Here is a 22000-nt window from a genome sequence, read left to right as displayed (position 1 = left end):
TAAAAGATAAATTATTGGGTTATGTGCAACTGCATGTGCAACTTGCATTACATGTAATTACATTCTTTCATGCAATACATCCTTTTGAATTACAAACATGAAAGAAGAAGAAGAAGAAAGATGAAAAAGAATTGAAACAATCTTAGGGATTGTCATGAAAGGCCTTGTACTTGGCGATGCTATCTCGGATGATCATGGAATCGGAAGTTCTTGTATTTTTTGCCACTGCATTCACCTTGATAACCATGGTCTTGCTCTTTTGATAACCTCTGACTCTCTTTGCTGAACTGCCCATTGCCATTTAAAATCTTGATGTGATCAAGCTTTTCTCGTTCAAGTTGTCGTGAATTCTTCTTTGTAGATTGGCACATTCTGGATTCTCTAACACTTTGAAAACCTTCTTGACGATGTCGGGATGTAAACTTGGAATAACTTTCCATCAGCGCCTTTAACTCTTTTTTTTTGAAGTAAAGTCCTTGACGCATGGTAATGCGTGCAAATGAAGATTGTTGATTCTAAAAACGTGACTTAGGTTTTCAAGACGTTATTGCATGGAAAATGGATTACATGTATGTGCAACATGTGATAAGGGATGGGGAAAGTGAGAGGAGATGCGAATGTGGATGGAGGATGAGCTTTACATGCAAGTGCGAATAATGGATGGGATGTGGAATGTGGAATGACACGAAAAGTGGAAAATCATGGAGGTGTGAATGCATATAGAGAGATGGAAATGAAAAATGGAAGAGGGGAAATGAACTTTATAGTCATCTTTGGTGAAAAGGTGAAGTCAAAGTACATGGAAGTGAAAATGACTTTTTTTGACTTTTTAAAAAGTGAGTTTAATTCAAAAACGGGTTTTGGAGATGCAATTACACATAAAATTTTTTCATGTAATCGTGTCATGCGAGTGGATGCAGAAAGTGAGATGAGTGAAAATGGAAGTGAAAAATGAGATTACATGCATGTGCGGATGGTGATTGAGATGGAAAACATGTAATTGCATTTGTCAGATGAGATGTGAAGTGTTGCGACATGGAAGATAGAAGTGGAATGTGATGATGTTTTCACATGAAATGAAACAAGAACAAGTTCAAGTTTTTGGGAAAGAAACTTGTAACTTCTCCAAAGTGGAGAAAACTGGAAAGCAAGCACACAAAATACAAAAACTTTAAAAGAAAGATGTACCTTTGGTAAATGACTCAAACATGTCAATATGCAAAGCACTTTAACATACAATTTCGAATTTGGAGATTGGAGAAAAACCAAAAACATGAAAATGAACAATTTTTTCATTTTAAAAGGAAAAGTGCACTTTCCATGACATCAATTTCAACAAGTGGCAATCATCAAGCAATAATGTGCATACAATCAACAAGATAAGCACAAATTAAATAACAAGAAAGAATAAGTCCACTTACATGAAGATTAAGTGCCAAAAATGATGGAGGGAAATGCTCCAATGTTGAAAACTTCTTCAAAAAACACTTTGAATCTTTCAAACTTTGCAAATCGAAATGGAGAAGGCAGAAAATAAGGTGTTTGAAATGGAAGATGCCAAAACGTGTTCTATTCTTGCTCTAAAATTAACGTTTTTGATATGCACATGCTATGGGACGTTTTTTGGCAAAAATGTTTTTGTCAAGATGTGAGATCAAAACGTTTTGGCTTCCAAAAGCCAAAACATTTACCAAGATGCAAACACCAAAAAAAAACCAAAACGATTCCTCTTGGAGCAAAAACGTGAGCTAAAAATGATGCATTTTGAATTTTTTTCCAAAAACGTGCCCTTGGAGGGAGTTTGGAAAAACATTTTTTAGCAAGATAAATTGATTTCCATTGCTTGAAAACCCATGGCTAAGCAAAAGATGACCCTAGTTGAGAAGATTTTGTGAAAAATCATGAAGTAAATCTCTCACAATCTTCAAAATCGGGTTCTTGGAGGCTCTTTGCACATGTTCTTCCAAAAACGGGTTTCTTGGGAGCAAATACATGAGCTTTAGTGCAAATCAGACCTTTTAGGAGGCAATGCATGTTTTAAAACATGCATAAGATGCAAATCGAACCTTTTGAGATGGTTTGCATGTTTTAGAAACTCCTTATGATGAAAATCACACCTTTTGGGAGGCATGACATATTTTAAAATATGATTTGATGAAAATCACACCTTTTGAGATGGGTTGCCTATTTTAAGTGAAAACTCATGTTTTGGATGCAATAGCACATTTTAAGTCATAAAACTCACCTTTTTGGTGCAATGACACCAAAAAGGTCCACTTTTGATGGACTTATGTTTCTAAGTTGAAAATTATATGCAATGGCATGTAAAAGGTCCACTTTTGATGGATTTTACATTTAATGACATAAAATGTCCACTTTTGATGATTTTAAGTGATTTAATAAACACATGTCAATTTAAATTCATTAAAATATTACTTAAGTGGGACATAAATTATATTTACATATCACATTAATAATATAACATGTAAATATCATTGAAAAAGTAATATTTACTAGAGCATTTGATTTAAATGCTAAAAATTAAATTGAACTATATAGTTAATATAGTCACTTAAGTGAAAAATAAAAAATAAACTCAACTTAAAAATATAACATAAAGTGCATTATAGTTACTTTAAGTGAAAATTTAAATGATAAAGTAACTTAAAAACATAACATCAAAAAAGTCCACTTTTTGGGCACTAAAGCTACCATATCTCTTGACAGACAACTCTGATTACGCTCTAGGTTAGATCAAATCGAAGGGGAAACCGAAAGCCATGACTTGAGCAAGACCAAAGGACTAAAAACCAACAAACGCACACTCAAAAGCAAAGAAAGGGATGATGAAGGCCTCAAAAATCAAGCATAGGCTTGACAGACAAAAAAATGAAAAAGTCTTGATGAAAGCCTTCGGTAAAAGAATTTGATACATGAATTGGAGTTGATTGATCGATCAATAATAAGCAATTGAATAACAAATTCAACTTAGAGAGATGTGAAACTAGTTTGAAAAAATTTCGTACTGTTACCTACATTTTCTGATGTCAAAATGCAGGACAATAGGATAAAAATTTCAGTCCAACGTATTTAAGAATACTTTCTAAACTGGACCCAACTTATTAATTCTTTACCTCTGGAAAGAGGACATGACATATCTTAAGTGCATTCACAAAATACTAACCATACAATACATGTGTTAAAAAAGAATCACATCTACAAGTATATACTATAAAATATAGATAATCTCTTGATCATTAAATAAACCGCAATTATCCTAAAAAATGGCACATATACAAGATAAATTAAAAGAATAATCATCATGTAACTAACATTCAACTCACCATGTGCTTTATGTGCATTCACAAAATATATCAACCATACAATACATGTGTTTGAAAAGAAATAGACCCATAAAATATACATTAAATCAATCAATTTACTTCTTGAGCTTTATTCTACAATGCAGGTTTGGGTTCAAAGGACCAGTTTTCTGATACTGCAAAATCTTAGAAAGGGGCTTGGGTTAGTTAGTGTAAAAACATGTAACACACACACAAACTACGAAGCCTAGAAGCATGAGTTAAGATTAGAATGTCACATAGTATCATAGAAAAATTTAAACAACAAAAACACCATAAACTTGTAATCATAGCATCACGAATCATGATCATACCAATTGCCATCACAGCATCATATACTTCAGCATTAAATATTCAAAAGATAAAAATGTGAAGTGATAAATCATAACATGAAGTTCAAGTATTATTGTTTCAAGTTCAACTAATGGATCAAGAATTTATGGATATTCTTATTCTTCTTCATTGGCATTAGTTGACTCACAAACAGAGCTAAGTCCAATGGGATCAGCTGCACCAATAATATTATTGGTATCAAAATCTTCAATTTCATCAACCGATTTACTTCTTTAGCTTTATTAAATTAGCATAACTGCATGCTATTATATATCATGCGGATATCATTTGCAGATTCACAGACAAGAAAACCTCATAAACATATTTGGTGCAAGCATGATGAAAAAGCAACAGCATAAATCCCATAGTGTAACTATAATTCCATTTTATAATCACAAACATTCAAATGCAAACATGTCTAAGCATTTAATTCTAAGACCCTAGTGTACTTAAGCTAGCAACAATGGTGTTAACTCCGTTCTAACTATTGGAGGGTTAGGACCATAGATTCCTTAGAATCGTTCTTGAGTATCCTGGGTGAGGACTGCAGCACTCTGACCAAAGACATGCAAGTAAGGCCTTCTATTTCTGAGTTTTTTTGTTGATTAGCCGTAATTTGTTTAAATCTGCAGGTAAATCAAGTGCGGGGACAGATCATGTTAAGATCTTAGTTTTTGAGGATAATGTAAACATATGCTTTCCACCACACATTCGAATTCTATGCTAATGGAAGTGGGAAAAGGTCCTCCTTGGTATCAATGAAGCACCGTTTCATGATTAAGTGCAATGATATTTCATTCTAATCCGATCATGTAAAGTAATCAACTATTCAAATTCAATTGAACAGTTACAATTACAAGTCTTTCTTATTGGTATGAAAAACTTTGTTATTATACTCAATTTAGTAATTCATTGCAAACAATGAATTAGGAAATTTAACTAGTAACTTAGTATGACTATGAACAATGATTCAATGAAATAACACTCCACATACATAATTTGAACCACATAATACATATTGAGTAAGAAGTAAATTAAGACTCTGTCACATATGCTTTAAGATACCAACTATGTACCTTCCATAACTTCCATATCATCCAAATCTCAATAAGTTTTTGTATTAAATATTGGCAAACAAAAAGGGAATCAAAGATCGACTATAACTATATGGGACAGCTCACTATTCTATCTTACCAAGCTATTAAGTGACCACACAGGGTCTGATCGACACCAGAGAATATAGAACTTTTATCTGCTGGATTTGAAACAAACAGAGATAAAGAATAAGTTGTTTGTTTCCTGATTTTAGGCAAAAGAACTACAATAAAACTATAAATCAAAATGTTTATCCTAAAAGATTGAGCTTATTCTTCAGTTTAGACCAGAAGAATTTGTAATTGCCTTTCCACTCCATCTCACACTTCCTCCTGACTTGTCTTCCTGATTTTCCACCATGTTAATGTTACATCCTCTCCAAGGGATGTTTTGAAGCCCACACATCCATGTCAATAGATCAATTCTCGTGAAACGATTCTTGGGAGCTTAATTAGCTCACATATCAAACTTTGCTATCATCTCTCTCTAAAATAACCCACATTGCTCTGTTACTAGGTGAGACTCCACTCTCAGTAACAAAGGGGGACCAACCATATGAGAGCTGAATGAGAACTCCCCATCTGCCTTAATTATGAGCAGTGCAGGATTGTGTGGTGTCCTTCCAAATAAACCTCAGTTTAGTTTCTAGGGTAAAACTGCCAATTTTCACCTCTTACAGGAATACTACATCCTTGTTGTGGATTTGGTTAAGAATCTTTTAACAATGTACTTTATTTCAGGGCATTCTAACCTCCTAATATTCCAACTTGTGCAGTTAATCATTGTTTACCAAATGGTTGAGAATCACTATTAGAATTCCTATACTTCTCAAAGCATAGAGGAATTCAACCTTTTTTTCTTATCTTTTAGGACTTTTCAAGGCTTCATCTTTCCTCCTAATTTTTCTTTTATTCTTTTTAACTATAATCCAGCCCTTATCTGGGAGGGTTAGACCCTTCCTCAACGAGGATTCTGGACTCATTGTTAGCTTGAGGGGTCCCTGGGCTAATATATGAAAACAGGGCTCTGAGTTCCATGTTGGGTGTTTTCCCAATCTTGACTATAGCATCTTCATTGCTAAAATCATTTGTAGAAACTTCCTCTTCTGTCATTCTAGGCTCAGTTCTGCCTGCTTCCAACTTCTGGTCATCTTAGGGCTGGAACTTAACCATATTTAGAGTAGCAGGGTTATTTCATTATCAACTGTCAAACCCTCCTTTATATCAGATCCATTTTCTTCTTTCAAATTCTTTTCAGATTGGTCTTTTAGCAAACCTCTAGGTGCCAAAATATCAGATGGGGTTCGATTGGTGATTGATACGACTTTCCTTAAATACATCTTTAATCATTCTTGGAATTAGATCATCAAGATGTTTTGGGGAGTTAGGCTCAACTCAATTTGTCTCAGCAGAGGTATCCTCCTTTGGCAGAGTATTAAGAGCTTTGTGCAAGCACGAATTTCCATCTCTAGTATTTTCCTCTTTGTTAGTGGTATGGTTGCCTATCATCATAAATTTTTCCTGATTGCTCATGTCGAAGGTTAATCGCTGGACAATAATCTCTCGTCCAAGCTGATCCTTGGGCATGCCAACCACAAAAGGGTTAGGATAGGAGTCATTCATAGAGAAATCCTTATGTTTGTCAAATATGCTCATGCCAAAGCTAAAACTTGGTTTAGCCTTGATGAAGGGTGCTCCCTTAATTCCACAAACACTACAGAAATAGAAAAACAACAACAATTTGCAAGAACTGAAAATGGGCTTCTTATTATCTCCAAAAGTATGGAATTATAGATTTCAGAAAGACAACATGCGAAGCCACATGGGTGTTTTCCCTTACAATATTGTGTAAGCCAGAACCACGAATTACTGACCAAAATTGCCCTAGACCACCCTATGGGCCTTCCTTGTATAGGCGATTTTCCACCGCTTTCGAAGGTTCTTGAAATTTAGTCCTAACCTATGTTCCCTGGGGATGCATCCTCCCAAAAAAGCCAGCTTTCCGGGGACAAGAACGTCCCCGTCCCGGGGACTTCATTGGGGAGTTGCATCTGTCCCCAATTTTTGAACATAAAAAATTAAGAAAATAAACAAAAGTGTCACTTTTGCCGTCCCCATTTGCCATCCCCCGCCGTCCCCAAAATCAGCAAAAAAAATTGCCGTCTCGGAAACTCGTCTCGTTGCCCCTTGCAGTCCCCGTCCCGGAAACTTGGGGGAACATAGGTCCTAACCCTTAAGGCCAACCAACCCTAAATTATTTTATATTTCACATTTATTACATTAGAGTCAGCTGAAAACAATTACGAATTATGATTTCAAGTAGCCCAACTTCTGAAGGCCGTAACTTTTTAATTGTAAATTGAATTGACTACGATAACCACTGTTCACCTCGTTTCAGAGACTTTAAGGCCTTTAAAGTTGAGCTCAAAGTTTTTTGTACCAAAAATCCTCAATAACTTCACCAATTTAGATGGCATGGCAATGAGGCTCAATTGGTAGACTGATATATCTAAGATGAAGCTCCACTTGTGAATCATAATATTTTGAGCTCGTATGGCCAACTTACTAAAAATATTAAGTCTTCACAAATAGTAACTCTGTGTTGAAATAACCCTTATTGAAAAAAACAAAAACAAAAATATTTTTGGGTAATGCAAGATTGCCCTTAGACCCAAGATGGTTTTGCATCAAGCCTTTACTAGGTTTTTATCATTTATATTCTTGTTATTATTCTTATTAGAATTCTGATGATGAACCTTGTCCATTACTAAGTCCAGGACAGAAATGATTTGCGAAGGATTATCCATGCTACAATTGCTGGAAATATGACAATCTTTAACTTGAACTGCTATCCAGTTAGAAGATTTCTTAATCTTTTCTGTCATTTCGATGCCAAATTCAAGCCTATGTCCTGGGCTAGATTTTGTAGACTGTAAGTTTAAATAAGAGTTTAGAGCCATTTGAGGTCTCTTCTCCCAAACTTTCTTTTTAGCAGTGAATGAATCAAATTAATTACCAATTTCAATAGACTTAACCTTTATTGAACTTTCTACCACTCTGGTTATCTGTAGTTTCTAGTTAGGTTTACCATTTAAAAACATTCCTGGAATATCTCAGGAAGGACAAAGTGTATCTGAAAAACTTGGGATGTTGCATTTGCCATGAAGAATCAGATCCAGCATTTGTACAAGAATTGTTAAGATTTAATGAATGAATCAAATTCATTACCAATTTCAATAGACTTAACCTTTATTGAACTTTCTACCACTCTGGTTATCTGTAATTTCTAGTTAGGTTTACCATTTAAAAACATTCCTGGAATATCTCAGGAAGGACAAAGTGTATCTGAAAAACTTGGGATGTTGCAAACTTGGGATGTTGCATTTGCCATGAAGAATCAGATCCAGCATTTGTACAAGAATTGTTAAGATTTATGAATGGTAGGGTCTTTTTGGTAATCTGTTACTGCAAGTTGGTTCAATGACGTGGAAAAATATGTTTGGGTTAAAAGTACACAATTATTTATTTCCTGTAGTTTGCTGGTGCCCAATTCTTGCCATTGACTAGTTTTGGAATCTAAAATGTTATTTAGAATTGTCGTTAAAACTTGTGAGTTTGTTTTTCCCATTAAATTTGTGTAAAGACCCTTATACCCCAATGCAAAGCACCTCTGCCGCTGCAAAGTTTTCTCCTATTTTCCAATGGTGCTGCAAACCATTGAAGAATGCTTCTTTTATACTACTTAGTATTTAAGGCTTCTTCGAATCTTTCTTTGCTTTCGCTCTGTTTGGAGGCATCATGGCCATTGATATTAACACAGATACTTGAAGGAAAGCCAATCACCTTGTTCTTCTCCTTGTCATTATTAGGTTGGCCTATGCATTACATTCAGGTCATTCATCTCAGTTCTATTTTGTATTAAATTTGAAATACCTGAAAAATCTACATGCATGAACACTGCAGTGCAAATTAATATTATATTGTTAGTAGTGCACAATTTATATTAATATAAATTATGAATGAATTTTTGCTTCATAGTTATCTTGGAATTTTGGATTTAGTTGTAAACTGGTTGCAGTTACTGTGGCACATTGGTATGGCATATCGTCTAGAAGAAAAGGGAAACATCATATTTCAAGCTCTCGATGAGCTTGGAACCCTAGTTTTCTGATATTCTGGTATATTCTGCCCAGACATTTTGTCAATAAACCATCTGTTTCCTCATGGGATTGGTTGAATCATGGTCGCAAATTGGTAATTCAACAAGTATTGTTACTAACCTTTTAAATGTGAAAAAAATGGTAGATACTGCAGTTTATTTGTAGACTTATGTTATTTTTTTTAACTGTATAACATCTGTTATGTTATGGGTACCTCCTCTTCATATTAACAACATTAAACTAATATGATGTTCATTGTCATTTCCAATTAGACAACTGGTTCCTTGTACTTCTGGGCTGCTCATTTGGCTGGCCCTGTCTGGGGTCCATTTGCATCTTGGTGTTGTGCCTGGCTGGAAACCATCGGTCTGATTGCAGGCATTGGAACTCAGGTATTCCACACAACCCTTTTGATCTCCATATTGAGATAAAGATTGAAGAATGTTTGTATCATGATGAAAATTTCAGTGACTGCCTTGAAGCCTGGAAGATTTTTCTTCAAATCTGGTAGGCAGTCTTTTGTCTATGTATGCTGATCTTTTCATTTTTATCTGTGTCAAGTTTCTGAGTTCAGATTTTTTTAGATCGTCATTTTAATAAAATATGATACTGCTAATCAGAAAAGTAAGGCCAGGCAATGGATTTAGTAAACGCACTACAAGTGTCTGTTGAATTCCAAAATGTGTCATTGAATGGTTTTTGAAAGTCAATTATCCTGCAGAATAATATCTACATTGGTACAGCTGAAGAAGTTTGTTAGACTCATACTACATATGTGAAACTATGGGGTTTGAAAACTTCAAGCTTTTCAGCAAAAATATTTAATATATTTAAGTATTGGTCATGATGTTTCGACCAGTAATATATCCAATGAATATTTAGAAATAGTTGCCATCATAGATGTACTACTGGCTGAGTTTTCTGGGCTGGTGAGTTTTTATGACTTTTACTGGCGCCAAAAACTTGCTGAATTTACTTGCCGAGTTTGCGTTAAAAACTTGGTTGTAGTATAAAAAATGCAGTTAAGGGAAAAAACGACCCAATTAATTTCATTTCTCATTTCTTCACTTGTATTTTGCTGAGAGAGGGAAAATATTCTTCCAAACACTTGCAAACTGATTTCTATCGATTTGAAGCATAGTTTTTGAAGAGGATTACATCAATGATTTGGAGAGCCAAGCAATGGAGGAGAGGGGTGAATCGGGTTTCACATTGAATCACATTAAGTTGAATGAGTAGTCATTGCTAGTGCCAAGAGAAGAGAGAGGCAGAGCTACATCCAGGATGGAGGATGAGCCATAGACTGAGTTAGACATACCGAGCAAGGAGGCACCATTGTGCCTAGCGTAGACTTCTAGGATTAAACCCTCTAGTTCTATCTCAACCTTAGTTTTTACTAGAGGTGAGAAGAGGAAGATGTAATTGGAATGATATATTTACTTCCATCAACATTCCTCACGAGAATGCAATTTTATACCCACTTGCTGTTTAAAACATATCTAGACTAAGCGTGTTTCTTTTGTATTCTTATTTATTGATTCATTCGATGCATCTTCTTACTAAGTTTTGCAAAAGAATGCATTTTAATTAAGCAATTTTTTAAGTTCCTGAGCTTTTGCCGAAAACTGGCCAAGTTTTCCCCGAATTTATTTTTCAGGCCTTGGCGAGTTCTCCTGCTACAGTTGCAATTACCATACTTTGTCATCATCTAGCAGAAACAAAATTGGATAGTAGTCATCTACTGATGTGTTGGTGGTTGTTTTGTATTTATGGCGAAACTGACGCCTAACTCAAAATCATGGAGCTATTAAGAGGCACACTTCCTTATTTCTCCATACGACTTTCGTAAAAATATGTGTTTTCATGTTTCATGCCCTTAGAGGTCATCCTTTTAATAGCTAACAATTTTTTAGGATTTTGTTACTTAAATTATTAACAGTGTAACACAAGCACTGGGGTACATTGGGACGGCTGGACATCATGTTGAGTGTCGGGATAGGAGGACAATGGGCTTCAATTTTGCGATGATAGGGTTACGGCCAGAAGACGATGAGGCAGGGAGGGGTGTTGTATACTATACTTATAGAACTTGAAATGCTAGTTATGAAATGATATTTCAGTATAAAATACTAAATTGAAATACTTGAACATGGCAAAATTGCAACATGAACTAGAACCCATTGAAGATTCAACATGGTAAAATAGTATGTAACATTCAAAAATCAAAATTCATATAGAAATTTAAGTACCCATTGCAATGGCGTTGTGGTTGCAGAATGTCGGAGGCGGGGGGTACTTGGGTACTCCAAGTAATTGGTGCGAGGACATCTCGGGGACAAGTATTTTGATGTTTGGACGAGGGTGCAAGTCCGCAGGTTTCACTGATTATTAATCAAACCAGTTCTTAGATTTTCATGTTTTTTGAGGTTGCACTAGTTGGTTATATTTTCATCTTTGAATCTTTAAGTTTAGGTGAATACCAAGTTACCATTTCAGGTATAGGAGTTCGGTATGCTGGGATGGTAAACTCTTTTGGGGGCTGGGTTTGCTTTGTCTGTATCCATGCCCTTACAATAAACATAAGAAAACCATAACTATACTCATCTTTGAATCTATTAGTTCAGGTCAATACCGAGTTACCGTTTCAGATACAAGAGTTTGGTATGCTGGGATGGCAAATTCTTTTGGGGGCCGGATTTGCTTTGGCTGTATCCATGCTCCTTACAAAAAACATATGAAAAAACATAAATATACTTATATTTGCAGCCTAAAAACAGGAATTAATCTTAAATACTACATAGCATGCATATAATAAGCAGAAGAACCATAAAAATTAAAAAATATTATTGTGATGCCAATTTGTCAAACTTGAATTTCACGATAGATATATATTGTTCAATATTAAAATTACAAGATCAATAATCAGCATCATATGGGTTCATAAAGGTTATCATCACCATCATTTATGTTAGATTGTGTAGGGAGACTAGAAGAACCACAAGGAGTGCAATTGACACTCACATTAACAGAATACTCGGCTATTTGAATCCTTAAATAATGAATATTGTTGGGAAGTAAAAGCATCCAAGTTTTATGCTCAAGTCTACTTGTTGCAGCTTTGTTACCCATTGTAGTCATTTTGTTTGAGCAAAAGAAGGGGCAAGTTTGAATGCACATGTGCCTTTTTGATGCAAATTAGTTGTACCTTATTGAGTGTATAGAATATGTACTTCAATTCTGCTTAGACGAAAATAAACTAACAATTAATTGAAGCAAAGTTCTAAAGCTAAGAATTATAAAGTCATAAACGAAACCTTGAAATTTTTAATTTAAGAAAAAAAAAAAATTCAAATTGGAGAGTTCCAGATTAAAATTAAAAGATTTTCTACAGAATTATAATTAAAAGAGCTTTTAAATATTGAGTGTTTATCCATGGAGGGTGATGGAGCCCAAATTTCCAGTCTCCATTTTTGATCTTGAAGAATAAGCAATATGAAATCTAGAGCCTAGATTTTCACAGGAGTTAGGGTTTCCATTCTTGAAGCATGTTGGAGATCAATATTCTATTTTTAGATCATAACAAGGATTACTCCCTGCAAACAAGGGCTTGTTTACAGATTCCTATTCGAATACTTTGCAGACATGGAATTTGCATGCAAATATGTGAGCACAGAATACTGAATTTACACATTATGTAGTATTGACTGGAGAATAATATATATGCCTGTTAAAGAATAAAGAAATAAATAGCAGTGACATAAAAGCCTACAGCAACATACGAAGCCAAGTATTAAGATGGTGTTATAAATCAGTGAACAAGCAGCGATTATCCACTTTATCTAAAGTTGATTCAAGATCACATTCAGCAGCTTTGAGAATATGATGATGACAGTCTAAACACGAGAAAATGCTGGTCAAATTAATAATTCATTCTCACCATGTTAAAAAGTCTGCATATATCCAAGGCATATCAGAGGGTTGATGCTGAGAAAGTGGTGGTCCAGTTAGACAAACAAGCTGCTTTTCTCGGATTTAAGATCATCTGCAGAACATACTCCGATTCATTTTGTTAAGGCTGCATCCTTGTTGAAAGGTGAGGAAGAAAGAATAAAAACTTGTTAATGGACTAAAAGAATTTATGGAGGTACTAAAGGAACAGAGGGAAAATATTCAGAAGCTTGAAGGAAAATTGGATTTGGTAGATTCTTCAATTTGGCAGGTACAAACAATAATAAATACAGAATCTGCTGCTTTGAAAGAGGCAGAGCTTGTCTTGCAGAAGTCTCTCAATGGAAAGAAAATAGTACTTGACTCTCAAGAAGAGGCAAGACTAGAACTGGAAAATTTGGTCTTAGAGCTTCAATCTTCAGACTTTGAAGTTCAAAGCAAAGAGGAAGAGTTGAATGATAGAAGAGAGGATCCTCAAGATCTACATAACAGGTTATGTGTATTACAAAGCATATTCAAAAGCAATCAAGAGCTGGAACCTGAGAACTACTTCATCACACAGCAAGTTTTAGCTAAGCTTCATGATGTTCATGGATGTGTGAAAGAAGCAGATGCCTCATTGGATTCTTTCAAGTTGCACGAGCTGAAACAACTAGATGTTACTGATGAGAAGTAGAATTTGAAAAATCATGCTTTGTATGTAATGGATTACTAATTGGATTGAATCCACTGAAATTTGAGGTCTTGTTGCAAGGATTACAGTGCCAATTTATGATTGGAACATATGTCTCGAACAGTAATTCCAAATGAATTGATGCATATAACTGGGAGATTAAACAGAAAGCTAATACATTGGGATATGTATGAGGGAGCCATGGAAAGACACCCGAGTTTGAAAGTGTACGCTTGAGAGGAGTGCATGAAAATCTTTTTGACGCCGGTTAAAATATATATTCCATCTACAACCACAGACTGTTGCTGAAGAAGGCACAGGATATCTTCAACGCCAGATGAACAATTTGAAGTCGATTCATGCACAGCAATATCACATCAGAAGAGGAAGAGTATATACGTGCGGAAAATATCATAAGTTCTGTATAGAGTATGGCTAAAGTCTGAAGACACACGCAGGAGTATGAAATAAACACATTCACAGTACACATATGATATAACCCTCTAATCAAATCGTCATTATTCTATTCCAGTCAGCAAATAAAGACAAAAGGTCATTGCCGGCACCATGCAGTGAGTCATCGAGTATAGAAGTGTAAATATCATGCTTGAAATAGTTTAAGGCCACCAGTGCATATTGTGCCGGACCAAGGAAGGAAGACACGAGGACATTGGTTGCCTTCTGTGTTATACATAAAACTCTTTCCTTCTCACCCGACTTCTTGCAGAAGCAAAAAGCCGATTCTGAAGTGTGAAGGCAGAGAAGAAAACAACGGCTGGAGGAACACGTCTTGCACAAAAGAATGTTTTCGAATGCACGTAACCGATGAAGAAACATTACAAATATAAAGATTTGTGTTTGATTCGTAAAAAGGAAAGTATTAGATGCACAACAAAATATTTATTAAAAGATTAAAGTCATTAAAAGTTGTAGCTACGACTATGTTAGAGTAGGATTATTTAAATAAAGAGGTGCAATTGGGCAAAATAAAAGTCACGACTTTAGAACAAGATAGGATATAAATATGAGTTTATTATTTCAGATGAGGGGGGTAAAATCAAGATATCCGAACATTCATATTGAGAGGAGGCATTTTATATTTATATTTTATTGTATGGAGAGATAAGGGCAATATTATGATTTTGTAATAAAGTCCATTATTTTATTTTTAAATAAAATAAAAATATCTTTTGTTTATCTTTAATGGCGCGGAGATTTAAATTGTAGGCGAATCGTCCTTCATAATTATATTTTAAAATTCTGTATATGATTTTGTTATCAGATAAGTGGACATGGTTAGTTAGCATTTTAAATTTGATCATCACAGGTATTGTGAAATATTTAATTGTTTCCGCAGTTGTGTCCAGTTTGTCTTAGTGGAGTTAAAATTCAATCTGGACTAATTTAAAAATTGCATTATAATTGGTCTGTCGCATTTGGATTATCAAAATTATTGGTAGTACAAGTGCATTGAACATTATGAAGTTGTATGTGAAAGTTCACTGAAGTTGACTCTATCACCCGGATGAGCAAAGGCACTGGTCTTTTTATTGAAGTCAGAAAATCTATATATTTCTTCTACAAGCATCAATTCCACTATTTACAAAATTTATACAAAACATTCAACTATCAAATATTCAGCATCAAATTTTAGTTTCATCGAGTTCGAGGACCTTGCCAATCTAAGAGCTCTAAGTTTAAATTCGCTATAGAAAAACCTTGAACCGAGCAATTAGTGTTCAAGGTGAAGGTTAACCCGCCTAGGTGTAGCGGAGCCCAAAGTGCAGGGGAATCTATGTGATTTCCGTTCGTTGGCCAGAACTGATTGAGAAGTCCTATCAGAGAAGTGGCAGGCTCTTGGGTTTCCAATCTGCGGTTTTGGGAACCAACAGAGGGACCATCAATTTTGATCATCATTTTATACTTTTCATGAAGAGTAGAAATACTTTGATCATTGTAGTTAACAATACTAGCAAACTCCTTTAAGATCACATCCTTTAAATTAAGATAAAATGAGATTCTACCAAACATTAGCTTGTACCCTTCATTGACTTTCACATCTTTGTATGGTGCAAGCCTCCTCACCAATGAACAAATCTTAGTTTGTAAGATCCACTCTTACATTGATGGCATAAAGGTAATGCAGAGGATATGACATGCAGTCCAAGAGATGTTTGTGGGCCAAGATCCACAATATCCAATTATTGCAAAAATATAATGCTCCCTATGGAAAAAGCCACTCAACACTATGTCTCCAAGAGAACCCAAATGCAATATCACACTCTTCACATTTCCTTACAGTGATAATCACTCCTTTATAAATACATACTAATAACATAATTGAGGAGTAAATCACCAATCTCAGTGTAGGCCTACTTATTACCTAATATAATTAATTACACAAGTTGTCCACATGACCCAGTTTAGCTAAGGGATGTGTGCTACAACTTGGCATCTCTGTTCACTGAAATAAGTTATAATAATATACCCCTAGGTACATAAGCTATCCCTTCTTGACGTGTTTTTTCCTTGAAATGTGAAAATAAGCTAAATAGTAAGATGGCTGTGAGTCATTACAAATGATGCCATGCCATATCTTCCAACCATCCAGAGGTGATATCTGCGATTTTATCTTGATTGAACCTAGATCACATACTTGATCCACATTTCAATAATCCATTTCATTTCATTCCTCATCCTAGTAAGTCCCTTTCTGCCATGAATACCAATTACTAATATGATGCCATCGATTGTTGTAATTGCTCTTTTGGTTACACACAGATCCAAAGTGATTGGTTTGCTCATTCCATGTAGTTCCCTGCCTCTATCATGATTCTCTACATGATTCTTGCCTCTCACACTGGTGTGAATGCCCATATATTACATCCTTGGATATTGTCAGAATCTATTTTGGCTTGTCACCATTTGTTTCTCTTGCTTTGTTGACTAAAGGGTATATATTGAAATTGGTGGTGAATGATTCTAGCCAATATTGTGTGATTCATCTAGTCATTATGTGTGGAGGAAGGATTAAGAATTGGATTCACTCAAAGTTCACATCTGGGCTGAATGTTTGCAGGGCAATGTTTTGGAGAAAATTGATTTTGTAGGTTTGAAGCACAAATTTATTGGAGATCATGAACAAATAATAAGTATGAAAGTGTGTGTATTCAAATGGTGAAAGGGAAGAAAATTTGCAAGTGTTGTGTGTGTGAGTGAAGATATATATACAACAGATAGCAGTGATGTATATGTTGTGACAGAAATTTAAAATTAGTAGTTTTCATGATGAGTGAGTATATATCCAGCCATATAGTTTGTGAAATTTATAAAGAGGATGTACCATTTATAACTGCCAAAGGAGGTTCAAAGCTTTAACTTGTAGAAATCTCTCTCCCTCCCCGCCAACTTATAAGCGAGCCCTGAAATGATCCCTAAACTAAAAACAAACTACCAATTAAAAATAAATGATGTTTTAATTTAGAAACTCTGCAAATTTATACCAACGTGCAACAACAACAAGTGATGCAGGGGTAGCCCAAGGATTATGCGAACGGAAGGATATGTTGCCTTAAACAAGGAATGTTTAGCATGACCACTATTGGATTTGTTGATGCTAGCACAAGTATAAATTCATACTACTTTATGTGTTGTGCCTTGCACACATGCCACATTGCAGACGACGACCCGTTGCTCTTTTTTGTGCCCTTAGGTTATGTTTGCGTTTGGTGACCTCTCTGTTTGGAGTACTTCTGGTCCAGATTTTGCTTTTCATCTCTATACTGGAGGAAATTGGAACGCATTCTGCAGAGTAGAGAACTGGCTAGTTGCAACCTCTGAACCTGCTTATGATTGGATACAAAATGAATGGTAAAGGACCACAGGTGGAAAGTCATTAGGATACCCCAAATTCTCTTTTGGAATTTAGTAAAGCGATTGACACATGAATTTAGGACAAGGATTTTGGGACTTGGCATCAAGGAATAAGTCAAGAAGAAGCAAGGAATTGGAAAATAAGTGTGGGATGAATAAAGCTGCTATGACTTCGCAACTTTGGAATGAATGTTTGAATTGATTAAGTCATGGAGGGATTGAGTGAAATAAAAGAGAAATATGACCAAGGTAGAAGGTCAGATATATGGAATAGCCATGGACAAGAGAATGTCAAAATTTTGCCTTTAGTGGAGATTTAATATTCTCTTGGGCATACAAGGACTCACCTTAGGAATCAAAAGATTGGAGGAAATGAACAAGAAATGTTGGACTTTTACCCTTGGAGGGGATTCCACAATCCCTTGGATGCACAAAATTTTGTCTTACAATAATTTGCAGCAAAAGAGAATTTCATAAGGAATGACAGTAGGAATTGATGGATATAAACTTTTGTAACAACATTTGAAGTTAATGCAAGCGAAGCATTGAAGTTAGGGTGTTTTTCTGGGAATTTTCCAATGTATAAATGGTTTCTATTCTTCAATGTTAGTTTTAGTTCAGTGTCTTGGATGGTAAAATGAGAAGATATTTGATGGATTTTTTGTTCATATCATTTGTATCTAGCTGATGTATGTTATTGCATGGTTAGTCTGGACCCATGTGCAATATTAGCTCAATTGTGAATATGTGTTTGAGTTGCACTAGTATTGGGTACTTGAATGTTTGCCTACAGTTTGGAAGTCTTTTGTTTCCTTAGAAGATTGCACTATTCTGAGGCATTATGAGTAGTCTGATTACACAAAAATCAGTTTATGTGATACATCTATTCGAATAATTATCCGTTATTGTCATTGTTTATGGGATTCTTAGATAGCTTTCTAAACCCTTTCTCTCTTGCTATTATTTTGAACAAGTTTAGTAGAATAATGAACTGTCATAAAAGGCTTGTGAAGTCCTGTCATTAGGAAGGGCTACAAGAAAAACAACACATGCGGGCGTACTATAGATATATATATATATATATATATATATATATATATATATATATATATAGAGCGAGAGAGAGAGAGAGAGAGAGTTTTTCATAACAAAAACAAAGACAGTTTATAAAGAGATTTTCTCAACGTTCATTCCATAGATAACTGAATTCCTTTTCATATGACATTAACTGTTTTAACTACCAACAGTTAACTGAAATAATCATGTTCAACTGAGATAACCATATCCATGATCAACTGAAGAACCTACTGAAAATATTTGTATCAATGATCAACTGAAATTACTAGTTTAACGATTAACTGAAAATAATTGTATCTAAGATCAATTGAAACAACTGGTTTAACGATTAACTGAAAATAACTGCATCCATGATCAATTGAAACAACTAGTTTAACGATTAATTGAAAATAACTGTATTTAACAATAACTATCATAACGATTAACTATCTTTTTCTATATACAAGTAAAGTAAATGCTTATCATGGAAAGAAGAAACATACAAGTATTATCCGGTGGGTTTTTAGTTGGTTGTGCAAGCCTCAGCTTTCGGTAAGAGGAGAAGCATTGACTTAGGCTTAGCCTCCCAACCTCGGATCATACTTATCCCCACACAATCTATTGAATTAGGAAGGCCCTCCCTACCTTGGGATCGGGCTTGGGAAACTCTTAGTCCAGCCACCTGAGTATTCTGGTGTTTAGAATGTAGCATGGTTATGGACGGACATGTCTGCATAAGTGGCACCACTGACATCAAGTGATCAATAGATGGCAAACATGCCTTTAAACTACTTTGGCCAAGGTTCTCTGATGGGTTCAATGACCTGATCACTACCTCTCTACTTGACAACAAGAAATATTAATAAGGACGTGCATGAGCTATTTAGTAAGATTATTTAATTTATTTAATCATATCTGATTCCACTTCTGTATTCTTGCAGATTTCATCTCACCTCTTCACCTTTACATGGCTATACAATCGTTGAGTCCCAGGTGCTTGAAAATTCTGAGCAATCTTCTCTGTTCATTAATTTTAAAAGGATTCATTGAATAATATATCTTATCACAGACTGTGACTTGAAAGAATATGATCTTTAAGACTAGTAGAAACATTATTGAATTCTGATTTCCAAATGGTATATTTAAATTAGGATTTATTGCATTTAAATATCTCTTTTCTCAAGAGGTTCTATCTGATAATGTCTATGATGATTATATCTATAGTCTAGCTATTATGGAAGTCAGAAAAACAATAGCAACTCAAGCTTGGAACATGGTTGATTACATAACCTGAGACTATTCTGGAAAAGGAAAGAAGTATGAGCCTAGCTGGCCACTATGATTTAGTCCCTCCACAAACGTTCTTTAGGTGCAAAAATCTAGTGTATAAATGTATCATGTCTTTTGCAAACAAGACTAAAAAGGACTTGGAATGCTATGGGCGGCAATGATTTTCAAATGATATTTGCAGGTTATCGACTTATGAATGAAAGTTGGAAATGAGAGAGAGAGAGAGTCAGTCTCTTGAGAAAGGTAGTCGCGTGCTAGAAAAAGATATCTCCGCCTCTCACTCTAGATCTTCTATATAAAAGAAATAAAGAGACTCTTGGCTTCCATAACATAAAGAATTATCTTGGCTCTTTGAATGCCAATTAAATGCCAAGTGTTCAATCGGTTTTTAAACAAAAAAAAATAAAAAGATGGAAGAAGATTTGAAGGCTATAATTCGAAAAATATTATGGTTTATATTTATCTAAGTACACGTAGATATATTGGTGAGGTGGCATCATTTTATTATTAGAAAATAATATTATGGTGTCACTTCATTTTTATATTTGTGTACGTACATAAGTATATATTATAATAATATGGTGAAAGATCATTTAAAATCCTTTGTACGTATTATATTTTAATTAATTTATTTTATGTTTTAAATTGTTTATTTAATAGCTCATGCGGGTTCTACAGATGTATCCTGAAGTTCAAGTCACTAAGTCCTTACCAAAGAAGTTTAAGATCATACCTGTCAATCTTATTGACTGAACTACGCTAGTATCCCATTCCGTTGATCTTGTTTAGCAATGCTTCCCCCCTTCATCTTCTCCTGCAATCACCCGAGAAACACTTCCACCATAATAACAAGTTCCATAATCTTTTCCATATAAACATTTAAAAGACTTTAATTATTAACCATAATTCCAAAATCAAGCAACTGCTAAACATCATATAACAAATAATGGTTAACAACCATCTTCATTAACAGTTAATACAATGGATATAAATAACTACCTACTTCACATGATTATGAAAGAAAAACTTATTAAATCCAATGGCTATGAGAAAATTTAAAATTAGGTCAAAATTTGGGATGTAACAGAGAGAGAGATTGATTTGTAGTCCAAGAACAATTATCTAAGTCCCTTTGTGAAGAATTATCATATTATATCGAAGTTTAGTCAAGACCCGATGTTAGGAACCTTATGGTTGTCTCATCTCATTTGGCGATGACGTGCAAAAACTCTCATCAACAATATGGATTTTGTACAATGACGAAAGTATAAAAAACTTTTGATAGCCTTGGAAGAAATCAGTGGTAGGGTCTATATTTGCAAGCACAAAAAAAACTATTGATAGCCTTGGAAGAAATCGGTGGTAGGGTCTATATTGGCAAGTGCTCCAAAATTTGAGCTACCTCCTAGATCCATCTCCCAAATTTAAAATCTCATAGATTTGGCCATGCATATTGGATTTTGGTGTAGCGAAAGCCAAACTTGACTTTCTTAAATGCCATAGATCCAATCATGAAGTTCATATGACACCAAAATTGTAACAAATGAATTTTCATAACAAAGAAAGAAGAACTAATATCTGGATTCACATAAAAATGAAAGAGTTTTCTTCAACTAACTACCGAAACAAAACATCTTAAATCCTTTTCATGAGACATTAACTGATTTAACTGATTATCTGGATTAAGTGAAATAACTGAAATTTGATTAACCGAAGTAACTGCAATAATGATTAATTGAAGTAACTGAAATAAGGATTTCTTATCTTTCCTTGCATACAAGTAAAGTAAATATATAATCTGAAACAAGAGGAATATAAATGCATAATAGGAATGGAAAGAGAAAATCATATATGAGGTAACTAGTGGGTCTTTAACTGGTTGTAAAAGCCTTGACTTTCAGGTAAGAGGAGAAGCATTTACTTAGGCTTAATCTCCCAACCTCAAACCATATTCATCTCCACACAATCTATTGAATAGAAAGGCCCTCCCTACTCTAGGATCAGGCTTGGGGTACTACTAGTTTAGCAACCTGAGCATTTCCGGTGTTTAGAATGTCCGCACAGTTATGGACGGACATGTCTAAATAATTGGCACTGCTGACATCAAGTGATCTTAAGATGGAAAACACGCCTTTAACGATCTTGGCCAAGATTTTTGGATGGGTTTAATTACCCGATCACCACCGCTCGACTTGAGAATAGGGGAACAGT

General features: G+C 34.8%; 1 protein-coding gene across 2 annotated transcripts in view; it reads left to right on the top strand.

The window, feature by feature from the left end:
* The window catches only part of LOC149555043 (amino-acid permease BAT1 homolog), a 36444-nt gene that overhangs the window by 3364 nt on the left and 11080 nt on the right, over positions 1-22000 (top strand). For both annotated transcript variants that reach the window (XM_089829067.1, XM_089829068.1), the window contains one exon: positions 9222-9341. In XM_089829067.1, the coding sequence (XP_089685193.1) occupies positions 9222-9341 (120 nt within the window). The remainder of the gene's footprint in view (positions 1-9221; positions 9342-22000) is intronic.

Source organism: Cupressus sempervirens, chromosome 5 (assembly GCF_028749045.1).
Source record: "Cupressus sempervirens isolate cs-2001-9-10 chromosome 5, ASM2874904v1, whole genome shotgun sequence".
NCBI classification, from domain to species: domain Eukaryota; kingdom Viridiplantae; phylum Streptophyta; class Pinopsida; order Cupressales; family Cupressaceae; genus Cupressus; species Cupressus sempervirens.
This window is presented reverse-complemented; position numbering and strand designations above follow the sequence as displayed.